The 12889-nt window shown below is 39.6% G+C and overlaps 2 protein-coding genes across 2 annotated transcripts in view; one reads left to right on the top strand and one right to left on the bottom strand.

The window, feature by feature from the left end:
• LOC115053174 (roundabout homolog 2) overlaps positions 1–3355 on the bottom strand; it is a 42631-nt gene extending 39276 nt beyond the window's left edge. The window contains exon 1 of the mRNA XM_029517739.1: positions 3235–3355. Within this exon, the coding sequence (XP_029373599.1) occupies positions 3235–3289 (55 nt within the window). The 5' untranslated portion in view covers positions 3290–3355. The remainder of the gene's footprint in view (positions 1–3234) is intronic.
• Positions 3325–12889, top strand: part of esamb (endothelial cell adhesion molecule b) — a 51100-nt gene continuing 41535 nt past the window's right edge. Inside the window, exon 1 of the mRNA XM_029517738.1 lies at positions 3325–3385. Within this exon, the coding sequence (XP_029373598.1) occupies positions 3325–3385 (61 nt within the window). The remainder of the gene's footprint in view (positions 3386–12889) is intronic.

The raw sequence follows: 12889 nt of genomic DNA, 5'->3' as shown, positions 1-12889 counted from the left end.
GTCAAATAAAAGCCCATTAGTGCTGCATGCAGCTCTGATAGACAAGTTATTGCATCGTTCCTAATTGCAAACTGACACACACCCACATGCTTGCTCACGGCATCTTCTACATTTCTGCTTCATCAAACACCAAGTTAGCAGGCAAAGAGCTGAAGGGGGAGCTCAAGATTGTGTCTTTAAAAACCCTGTTGATTCAGGCTAGATTTGGCGTTTCTTGGCTCCCAGCTGTTGCATTCCATAGTGGCGGCCATTCTCATTAATTAGTATTTACAAATATTAACCCTGCATCCTCCCCCGGGGGCAGAAGTGCACTGCTGTCACGCTAATGTGTGAAAACAACAAAGCTGCAGAGGGGGCATCCTGCTTTGCTTCTGATCTCAGCGCCTTTTAGCAACAGGCTGACTCATACATCGACCTGTCTGAGTTCGCAGCTTGATACCTGCGGAGGAACACAAAACTATCTACCTGCGCAGAGAAAGCTCAGAGACTAACTTGTTTTTCATGCTCTCACTGTTCAAGCAAGACAGCAGCAGATGGCTGGCAACTTGTCAGTATGGCTGTTTGCAAAGATATTCTTGTCTTTTAAGTTCAGTTCATTTACATAGTTAAAAAGGCCAAAAATATCCAAGGAGCGCTCATGACATTGCCAACTAATCTCTGCAGGGGGGCGATAACATGCCACAACAAACAAAATTTCAAAGCAAAGAAGACAGGTTTTATTTTATTTTCTGGCATGAGTCCGGGCTTTTGGAGCCTTTGTTTGGCAGCCATCCTCCCCTATCCATCGTCTAATCTCTAAATGATGTCATCAGCAATTGTACCAGAAGTAGGACATCATCGACGTCCGGCAACATGACTCAAGACTGTGGCACATATGACGACTAACTGGGTTCTAAAGTGGTTTTATCATCCTTGGTCATTTCATCAAGAGGGACTGCAAGAGACTTTAGTCAGCCTTCAGCCATATTTGTCACCAAGTAATGAGCTGGAGGACTGAGTGGACACAAATCACCGGCTAAAGGTTGTTTAGCAGCAATTAGTTCCACAGTGAATGCAGCTCAAGATAACTGAAATTTCAATAAGATACATTAAGGTCTAGACTGATGTTGTATTAATTGAGATTTGTGTGTCTGTGTGTTTTTGAGGGGGGGCAGAAGGAGACAGAGAGCGAGAGAGGGGGAAGGAGACAAAGAGAAACAGAAGGAGCTGCTGTGTCAAATTGAACAGAGCGTTTGAAGGTTACTGCTTTCTGTTACAATTATAGAAAGGTTTGACACACAACCACAAACAAAGCACATCTCACCATAATGCTGGGATTTCCTCTTTTTTATAAAAATTACCAAATACTGTCTACAAATGAGCATTTGCCTCCACACAGCTTCCATAGAAGTCATGAATCCTGTTTCCTCAAATAGTTTTATGAAAAGGCACATCACTCCACTTTGAATTAAGCTGTATAACTGAGGTTCAAATGAGAGGAAATACTAACTCCAGATAAACAGATGTAGGCAGATGGTGTGGGTGTTAAAAAGTACTTTTAAAAATTGAAAGCTTTTTTTTTTATTTTTTATTTTTTATAAAATTTACTACCGGCAGGTTTTGCGGCAGTAATTCCTTTTGGTGTCTCTAATAGAGACTTTGTGACTTGGAAGGTCTTTTACAACAGAAGAAAGACATTACAAAGGAAAAAGGGACGAGAACGAGAGCACACAGCAACAACAAAATTCAGTAATGTGCCAGTGTTTTCTGGCAGTGAACCAACACATTTAGACAAGAGTTTCACACTCTTATCCCAAAATATACAAACAATAATCAAACTACATTAAAAATATATTTCAGTCATTTCAGTCAAGCGTATGATCAAACATGAAATAGTCAATTTCATGCTAGTGTTCTTGGCACATTTCAAATAATAATAAATACTCTTTCACACTTGTATTCAGCATAATAATTCAAAGACATGACAACAGTCAACTTCAGTCACAGGGATTACTGAGGTAAAGTGAAACATTTTTTATCATTGAAGACAATGGAAAAAAAGACTTAGACAACTAACTTGGCTGGACCAGAATATTATTTTACAATTTTTTTGTTGGTATTTTGTGTCATCATGTCCTTAATGTTAAAAGCTGTTACTATCAATGTTTTCTTCTATACAATGGATTGAAAGGTGCATCTCTAAAAGGAGGCATAGTCTGACAGACAATCATCCTCCAACTATAAAGATGTTTTGACATCTTCAAACTTGTTTTCTTTTCCCTCACCCCAGTTTTAATGTGTTGTTTCACTGTCATTTGTCACTGGCTTCTCTGCCAGTGACAAAAATACAAAGATGAAGTGAACATAACATAGCATTGAGTAGCTACATAGCCAGATATGTCAAAAATAACTACAACAGACTAAATAATAGCTATATTTTGGTAGATAGCAAGAAAAAAAGTGGAAAGGCTGAAGGTGGGTTGTGTGTGTAGCTACCATATCACCTTTTATATTGTTCATGGAATTTCTTCTGAAGCCTATTTTAAGGAAGTTCATATTTTGTTGATGCTTTAATGCCACCAACTCTCAGTCAGTACATTGAGCGTAACCAATTGTATGACTCAAATCACATCACCACACACTCAAAATGTTGTGTAAATAAATTCAGTTCCAACATGCATCATCACCTAAAATACGTGGTGTTGTTTTTGTTTTGTTTTTTTAGAAAATCACATCACATAATCTCAATGTGTACGGAAAACCCATCTGCACTTCATGTATCGTTTTTCTGATCCCTGCTTTTATTTGGATTAAGGTTTGGAAATGCAAACTCTTATTGGAGCAAACGTTAAAATATGTAATCCTGCTCTCAAGTGTAATCAAAAATGAGCTTTTAAAAGCTTTTTTTTTTATAACATCTCTGCACCTCCATCTTTCACTTGTCTCACAGTGAAGCCTGGTTTGACCTCCTCTGATGCCTGATGGGCTCCCTGGGTGGCCCCCACCCTCAGAGCCCTCAGAGCTCATTCACCAAACTACAAATGAATGCTCATGTGACATTTCCCTGCTCCTGTAAATCTGTTTTCATCATTGAAATGTTTTCGATATACAAGCAAACACAGTATTTATAGCCATCTGTTCTATCTGCAGGGACAGAAAACACAACAGGGTAGTCATATCACATGCAGTGTGTGTGTGAGAGAGAGAGAGAGAGAGAGAGCTTTAAAATACATTTGCGCTTGCTTCAAATTTTACCTGAAGCGATGGTGAAGAACGAGACAGTCACAAATAGTAAATTTCCAAAGTTCATCTCCGCACTCCTGGTGTCGGATCCTCGGGGTCAAAATGCCAATGAAAAATCAGGGCTCCGGTCCTGAAGCAGCGCCCAGATCTGAGCGGAGAGCAGGTAAACTGGAGCGATCTGGATCTGGATCTGAGCCCCAGCTGGAAGATTTCAGGCGAATAAAATCCCCCCGAAAAAACTTTGATGTCACTCCCAGAAAGCCATGACAGCAGCGGGATGAGCTTCAGCACCTAATAACCAAACTCAGCAGCATCACTTCTCCGTCCCCGCATGGTCCCGCACAAACACACAAACACTCAGAGACACTTCTTCTCTCTGATGCCCTGCTGCAAACAATTACAACAACAACAACAACCAAAAAGGCGGAACTCAATTTAAATCGGTCCTGAATGTGAAGGGAAAAGCCCCCCTCTGTCACTCTGCTGTGATCGGGCCAGGATGTGAATCGCTGCACATGCCGAGCCGAGCCGAGCCGAGCTGCGCACTCACTCCCTGCTCTCCGCAACAAACCCTGCCAGCCTCCAGGAGTCAGTGTTTTAAAGAGACAGACACGACATCTGCGCCGTGTGTGTGTCCAGAGTTTATATTTCGTCCTCACACGATGGACGACCGAGATAAAAACCTACAGAGTCATTTCTGGTACAGCAGATTTAAATTAGAGATTTGATGTGAAGGTTTAGTATCCTGCTGCTTAAACCCAAGTGTTCTCACGAATGCACGAATAACTTGTTTTTTATTTTTTTAGCATGCTCTGGCCCTCTTCATTTTACAGATAGGCTGAAAAAAGGAGAGGCTTTAAAACGATTTCAAGGTTTTAGTTTAGGGGGGATATTCAAACTGGGGGGCCCGGACACATGATGAGGAAAGAAGATGAGGGAAGAAAAACAACTGTTATTGTTATTTTGCTGGCTTTCTTCAATTTCGTTTTTTTTATCATCAAAAACTGAAACAGAAATCCAACAAATCATAAAATCACTATTTTGTGGAACAGCTGTCAATTCGTGAACCAACAAAGACCCCCATCTGTAATGTGGGTGTCACACACATATCAGGGACAACAGACCTGCAGGACTATTGTGTTACATTATGAACAGTCCACTTTTCCCAATTTTCACTGCACTTACATTTTTTTAATTCTCCGAGGAGACAAGTTGTCCAGATGACAACTCCCACTGACTCAGGTGACCTGGATACAGCACCATGTGAGTTGGGAGTGTTGGGGCATATTGCAGTCCGCAGCATGATCCTTGTGTTGTATGTGTAAGTTCATATAAAAAGCTGCTGTAAAAATGCACAGTGAGAAACAAGCAAAACAAATGTTTGTTGTGTGAGTGAAGATCTCCCTTCTCAGAGTCAAGGATCTGATATTTGACAACAGTGAGGCCTTCAGGGATGTTTTTGTCATTTTGCCTTGCATAAATAAACTTATTCTGGCACTCAACACTGATGATTGCTACTGTTTAGTAATAATCACTCTCCAAAGCAGCATCACCCCTCAACACAATCATTACTTTCTCAGCCTCGCATCCTCAATATCATCTTTTCTGTTGAATATCTGTGCATTTTAATGGTCTCCCCTGTGCCCCTTACCACTCAACACCACTGCACCCCTGCTATTCAGCATCCAGCCTCTGATTCTGTGTGTTATTTATTAAGCAGCTGTTGTTTCACAACCAGCCCTCCACAGTCTGGCCCTGCTGGACCCTCTGGTGCCTGGGCTGGGTTGTCCTTCTGGGGACTTGTGGACACACATGGCTCCCAAGGGGGTTAGGAGCTCTGTTTCACTCCGTCCCCCTCCTCCAACACAGACCAGACCAGTTCATCGGTGCTGTTGCTTCTTCTCCTTCGACTCCATTGTCTCCATGTCAGGCTGTGAGAATCCAACATGATAGAGGGCGATTCTGGACAGTCGGATGCCTGCTCTCTTTTGTCTTCTCTCAATGGGACTGAAAATTGGGCAACAGAAGAGCCCAGATGTCTGTAGCAGGGCATGACACAAAGAGGGGCCCACAATGGCTTCAACCTCAGTTTCAGAAGTGTGGATGTTATTAAGGGCCACAAAGGCTGAACAGGCATAAAATAGAGGCATCTCAACTTGAGTGGGGCTGGAGTCCAGGAGGTGTCAGATGGGAACAGTGGTCGTAATTTAAGTTTAAAGCCATTGGTAGACAATCTTTTAATGGCCTCCGCTTTGATGTAGCTAGAGCTTTGTTTTTCAGATAAAAAACAAAAACAAAAAATGTAACATTTATTTTACCCCCTTGTTTTTATTGCGATTGTGGATCCAATTTTGCAAATGTTAATTTCATATTTTGCATAAAACTGAAAGCATCTTTTAAGAGCCTGTCTTTTGTCTAATGTCAGCTAATCCCTTACAAGCTTAAAGGGTGCCATTAGGTTTTCAGCCCCGTCCCGTCCACGAGATTCTGTCTCATTTGGACAAGCTGGAGCCGACATTGCCACTCAATCAAAAGCTAGTACAGTTCGCATTCCTCGTGGAAAGACCTGGTCTTCAGATTAAAGCAGTAGACACCATTTTAAAGGAAGAGTTCAACATGTTTTGATGTGCTTTTCCATCCACTGTGATGGTGTGAATATTGTGGGGCATCATTGAGCTGTGGAGTTTAATTCTCTAGTTGGGGGCTGGCCAACCATCGCAAAAGAAGTGGGTGCTGAAAATACATTTGAAAGAACATTTAAAATGTGATATGTGTCTCTTTAAAAGACCACCAATCAGACCAGGAACAGCAGAAAAATTACATAGAAAACATGAAAAGCAACATTAATGTTTGTTTCCTGATTACATTTGAGGAACAGTACAGTGTCCTCCAGTTTTATTCCATTTTATTCATCAACTTTCCCAACTTAACCAAGTCTAAAAGCCCCTTTGGAAACAGTTAGCCTCTTTGTAACTGCAAATAATCCTGCTGCCAACACTTATAAAGCTCATTACAACACTTATTTAACACGTTTTTGTTTTTTTTTTATACTTGTACAAAAACAAGATATAAAAATGACTAAGTTGTTTTATGATGGGAATGTGTGAATTTTTCTTGTCGGGGTGCTGTGACCTGCTGAAGTCCATAAGTGGTGCTTTTTAACACTCAGCAAGGAGAAAATAAACATACTTATGAAAAAGGATGACTACAATAAATCTGGAAAAAAGCAAATATTTGCAGCTCTAAAGTAAACATTCATCTGAAATATTTATTTGTTTGTCTTTCTTGCGTGTGTGTGTGAGTTTTAGGATTTAACTGGATTTAGGGTAATTCTTGGTCTGTTTTTCTGCTTGCTGCAGTCAAGTTAGTGTGTATGTGTGTGTTAGCATGTGTGTTGACAGTGCAAGGAGGTACAGATGGTGTGATATGGTAGTCTGTCTGTCTGTGGGGAAGAATGTGAGATTCAGCTGTTGGCCTCTTGCCCCCCTGGCTCTGACCTTCCGTGTCTCTGATCGCCGTCTGGCTCTGCCTCATTATGAAAAACTCTACTTTGCAGTGTTTTTTTTTTGTTTTGTTTGTTTGTTGTTTTACTTTGCTGCTACAAGCATGGCTGAGAAAAAGGAGACTCCCAAATATTTCACTCATGGATATGCTGATAAAAGCTGAAAGACCTTTCCAGACTCATCTGCAGTTAACTGAGCTCCTCTTATCTCCCTTCACATGGCCGAGGGTCTGAGCTGTTGACCTGTTCAGATACCTTGTCAGCAGATTTTATTAGTCACAGGAGCAGGGCTTTTGTTTCCCTGTGGTGAGTAAATATATGATTGTATAAGCAAGTGGAAAGGACCATCAGATGGCCAGGAGGACTCCAGAGTTTATTTATAGGCTGAGTGTCACAGGAGCGCACAGGACCCAAAGCAGCAAGGCATTTATATCTAATGCACCACAATGCAAAGATAAGCAACAACTATTGCTGCAACCTTAAATTCTCTGCATTTCTTTTTTTTTATGTTCCAAGAACTTTTCCAACAGAGAGAGCAATACATTTCAACACAGCCCCTTTTTTGTCATGCTTTTAAATGGCAGTGTCACTTTGTCTAAGAGTTGTTTGTATTGAGATGTGCGCAGAGCTGGAAGAGCCCTGGAGGAACTGGAGGAAATTCCTGCTACGTCTGATAAACTGATATAATGAGCCTGTAAAGGGATGCTTACACTACAGAACACTGTGTGACAAATATTAGTTCCTCTGTACTCATTTGACAAGAACTTTTCTCTGAAATGATGGTTCATGATCCCAGAAGAGTTACAAGTGGGGTTATTTTATTGCGCTCCACTTGTAAATCATGGAAGAAAATTACTGCCAGAAAAAGACAAACTGTTCAATAATAAAAAGTTAGTCATTGCAAAATATAAAAATTCTCATGTAAAGTGAAAAATAATGAGAAAAACACAGAAATGAGAATTAACAATGGAGCGGATGAATGAATAATGTAAGTTTTGTTTCTAGAGAGTTAACATTAATAAATAAAAGTTAAGTAAACCATATCAGATGGAATATGGCATGAAAAGTCATTAATATGAATAAAGCATTATAGAATAAACGCTTCCAATTGGAACAAAGTTCAAACAACATTTTGGCATTTTGGGATAAAAAGAGTCACATTTTTGGCGAGTTCTAAATATGAAACAAAAATTCAAAATTACAAGATTGTAATAAAAATGATCAACTTGAAGTCACAGTGTGGAAAACACTTTCTATTTTAATTCCAGTTTCGTGATCTCATATCTACCTTTTTTTTTTTTTGTTTTAGGAAGTTTTTCTTTTATGTTGTAGAAAATAACAAAATGGTATCAACCACAAGACATCCTAATTTTCTTTATGAATACATGCATATTTACAATTCTAAATGACTTTATTCATCATCAAACCTTCCTTTCTTCCACATTTCCGTGATCTGTTGGCATCCCACCATGGTATGTGACTTTGTAATTTATATAATGATAATGTCATTCTGTTTCAGGCAGCTGTGTTTGCTGTTTTTAGAGACTGTGCAACTTGGTTGGGTGAGCTGTCTGTTTTCTTGGGGAAAATATTGCATTTCATGCGATTGCAATTAAAATGGGACTTGTTTTGCTAAATTGTGAGACACTGAATTTCGGTGGGATGAGCTCCAATTAACAGCAACAGAGAGTGATTCTGATATTTCCAGAAATGAGGAAGAAGAAAAAAACTACTTCTCAGTTTGCTCATCTTTAGCCACTGATTGTTTGGTATAAATAGATCGCTCATGTAATTGCCACTTATGCTTGAGAGCCTATTTATCTATTCTACAAGATTACATTGAGTTTCCATGTTCCTCTGATGAAAATATCTAATACAGTATGTCTACTACTATCTGCCAGAACTAAAACGGAGTTGAAACAGAGTTAATTTGCTGAGCTTGTGTATGTGTGGACGTATTTTGCAGCATTAATCCTGACCACTAGTTATACAAAATGTACACACTGTACCATGGGGATATTTGTAATGACCTTCCAACAATGCTGAAGAAAACCATGAAATAACAGCGATGTGGTCAGAGTTTCCAACAGTGGTTCAGAAGAGCCCTCTGCTGGCCTGAAGCTTTCAATACATTTCTGTACAGGGAGTGTCAGTGCTACACAAGCCATCACAGGACACAGCAAGGAAACAGGTTTTAGGTTTTAGCTCGCAGGTTGGTCACCACACTCCCCAGGGGCACCTAATGAACTATCCCAAAATGTATTAAATGGTTAAATAAATATGCAGCATCTGTGAAACACAAGAAACTCAAGAACAATCATAACAAAAACAACTGTTCACACAAATAAGAACTAATACATCAGTCCATATCAGCAAAACATGGCCACCACAATATAATTATCCCAACAGTAGATGCATACAATTTTTGAGGAGAAAATGATACACAATTTCCCCAGACTAAATTAAAACACTCTTTCTTTCTCTGCTCTCAGATATTCAGTGTAAAAACTCACTGACCTGCAGCATAAACACTGAACTAATATAGTAGAAAGCAAAGCGAAAACAGCAAATGCTCAGCACTTGGTGAATATTTTCCATTTTTCCAAATCATTCTAGTCTAGTGACTGATGAACTCTCATCCAGCTCTGCTTGGCTCACTGGCTGTTTTCAGATGCGTACCGTAGCTAACTTTAAGCATTTTGGTATCACTCCCAGAAACCGTACAGTTGTAATAATTAGTCCATTAAATAATAGATCTCCAATGATATCGCTGACGATGTGTTAATATGTTCTATGTGATATATTAGTCCGAGGTGAAACTTAGGGGTGGCATTCGGTTTTCCAATTGTATTAGCTGGTATTTATGTTGAAAGTCTTTCTATTTCTCCTTATTCTAAAATTGAAGTTTGTAATGTTCCGCATGGGAGAGCCTGGATATAAGTGAAATATAGATTTTTGCCCTGTAAAAATATTCAATAATGATTAAACATGCAGCAACGAGAATGTACCAATATCCCCGTGACTGTTATGGTCTGAAGATATTATCTGACGGTAATTATTACTCATGCACCCTTGGTTAAACACCGTCTTACGGTTGTGGTTTGTTCAGGTGGAACTAATTGTTTACTTAATGTGTCTTGTGTTCAGTTTGATCAGTATTTCCTAATGATCGAGTGTTAGTGTGTTAGAGATTAAAGAGATAAAACTGAACCAGCAGCTGAAATCCTAAATCTCCACTTTGTTCTCACCAAAAGAGAAAAAAGACTGAATGGAACTTGTCACTCTGCTGTTCACACATCGCTGGAACACATTATTCAAGGCTATATCAACATAAAAATCAAACATCACTATTTTCTAAAATAGTCTCTCCGCTCTCTGTCACCTGTTTTTGAAAGATATTCATTATTGGATGGTGACTCACAGTACACTCCATGCTCCCAAAGAAATGGAGGAAAGGCTGTTGTGCAGTGACATTGTCAGGACTCAGCTGTGGTTTTTCTGATGTTTTGAAAAATTTTCATGCCTCTTTTGTCTGTAAATCAAGACAGGTTGCCATGTCTGCAGGCACACGCTTAGCTCCTGTGCAGGCTGCAGAGGAGCTAAGCGTTCAGATTCAGCAGGTTCACTTTTAGGAAAATTTTTTGTTTTGTTTCATGTTTTCAGCCATGCTGAGCTAGAAAACAGTCGTCGGGTACAGTATCACGGGGGAGAGCATAAAACAGATGCAATGCTAGTGTGAAGTTAATTGGCAATTAAGATTAAACCAGAATCAAGCCTGCCTTTAGTGAGAAGTAGGATGAGAATGAAGCAGAGTGATCGCAGTGTGATCTTGCTGAGTCGCATTAGAGCAGCCTGAGAGGATCAGTGCCTCCTTACTTAAAAGGGAATCTTAAAATGTAGAAATGCAGATTGAAACTCAAGCACAGTGGTTGGGAATGTGTTATTGTGCGGCACAAGCACAATTGTATTATCTCTTCCCCCCAAAAAAATCTTTGATGCATGTCTGAGGCTCAGACGAGGTCATTTTCATATCCCCTCTGCTCATCCAAATCTAATCTCCTCTGTAATGACAGTAAAGACTGATAAATGACAAGAGGCCTTGGGGCTTGCATCACCAAACATGCGGCAGACGTCCAGCCTCTCAGATCATTCACAGGCTCGACTGTGACATGACTCTGCTGCACAGTATGACCATGTCAGTGTGACGCCTACATTTTTCTGCATTCCCATTAAAAAGCAGTCAGTGTCCACAGCAAACTAATATCTCAGATTTCACAGTGAGAACTGCACCAAACTCACCTTTAAACACAGATGCCTCCAGCACATTTGATGTAAGAAAAGCAAGCTTTTACAACACAGAGAGGAATTTATTCAAAAGAAGAAAACAAAAAACAAGACATGCAAGTAAAATTTTCATTTCACTGAGGGGATAAATATTATTCTCTGATTCTTTTGAATTCAACGTTTTCACATGCAGGACAAACTGAACTGTGATGTGATGTATGAACAAGTTCACTTAAGTTGTCTGTGTTTTGGTCTCTTTCTTTTTGGAAATTTTAAAGTCACTCATAAAACATGACAACTCCTTCAAAAAGACTAATTCCACTTCCTTTAATTGTGCGTTCTCATATTAAATGGAAGCTTAGTGAAGTGTGTTTGTCACCAAAGCACATATCACTTTATACTGGCCGAACATGGATTCTGTGAAAAGTAAAATTACTGTGAAAAAGACCATGCTCTGAAAATGTTGCAGACTTTGGCATCACAGCGACATTAGTGCAAAAAAAAAAAGCACAGTGTAATTGGAAACATTGAAAACATTTGACATTACATGAAGCATTTGGTCCAATATGTTAGTTTGCAATTCAACACTTGGTTCTGAGGATGTTGGTGTTATTTCACAGTGATTTAACAGAAACAGCCCTGATAGTGTGACAGTGACAGTACATTAGAATCTCTGATGTCCTTTCCCTTCCCATAGGTCCCATAAAGAAGAATAGCAAAACAGAATAAAAAAAGACAAATATATTGAAGGGAAAAAAGGTCAACAACAATGAAATCATGAACAAAGTGTAATATACTTTTAAGTGTAAGATTTACCCAACTGTGTAAGATGTGAGTTTAGATCATTATTAATAACTTACTACAGGGGCATGTTTCCTCTATTCTTACCAATATTAAGAGAGTGAGTACTGATACCTCATCCTATTCAAAGAGGAATCAGTGGAGTCTGTATTTTCTAAGATTTTATCAGCTCTCTTTTGCTGTTGTTTGGTTGAATGCGGTTTACCAAGTTACATTCGAGGCTGAGAGGGAGGAACTCAACACAGCTACAGCTATGATGGAACATTTCTAAATATTGTCTTATTCCTCGTTTTTTCGCTTTTGACTCACCCAACAACTTTCCCACTGACTATCTTTTCGACAGATTGTAAAGATGTGCCCAGGCAAAACAAAGATGTCACTGATACTGTGAAATAAAAGGACTTTTCCAGTCACCTCAGTATTTAATAGAAAATTTTATTTTGACACATTACACAAGGCTTGTCGAGTTTGGGTTTGAATGAATACATGTAATTTCTTTCTTAGCTTACTGATTTTACATCACAGTCTGTCTCTGTAAAAATGTATGCACACTGACATTTTTCAACCTTATGAGCTACTGGTTTAATTCCTGGCTGTTGCCTTTTCTCAGAGGGCATTACAAATTCTCACCATGTTCTCCTGGGTGTCTCCTCCTTCTGTCCACAGACACGCAGGTCAGGAGCTGAGACTGAAAAAACTGCCAGAAGATATTCAAGCATGAGTGTGAATGATTGTCTGTCAGTCTGTGTTAGCCCTGCGAGGGACTGCTGACCTGTCCACAGTTATTTCCTGCAGCCAAACCAACTGCTACAGCCCCACCAACGCCTAAAAATAGAAAATACAAAAGGTAGATGTTATGACTGACGGCACCAAGGCTGTTCTAGTGCTTCACGGATGCACCACTAGGTGGCACAAAAGAACAGACAAGTCCTACCATTTAGTAGAAATACCACTAAACCATCATCCTGTGGTCCTCAGGAGAACAGAGCACCTAACAGAGGTAAAATAAGTATATTTGCTCAGCTAGTGCGCTGTGTATGTAATAGCTTTAGTGATGAATACTTACTATTAGTTACTTCC

Source organism: Echeneis naucrates, chromosome 13 (genome assembly GCF_900963305.1).
Source record: "Echeneis naucrates chromosome 13, fEcheNa1.1, whole genome shotgun sequence".
Taxonomy (NCBI): domain Eukaryota; kingdom Metazoa; phylum Chordata; class Actinopteri; order Carangiformes; family Echeneidae; genus Echeneis; species Echeneis naucrates.
Note: the sequence above shows the minus strand (reverse complement) of the source record. Positions and strands in the feature narration are given on the sequence as shown.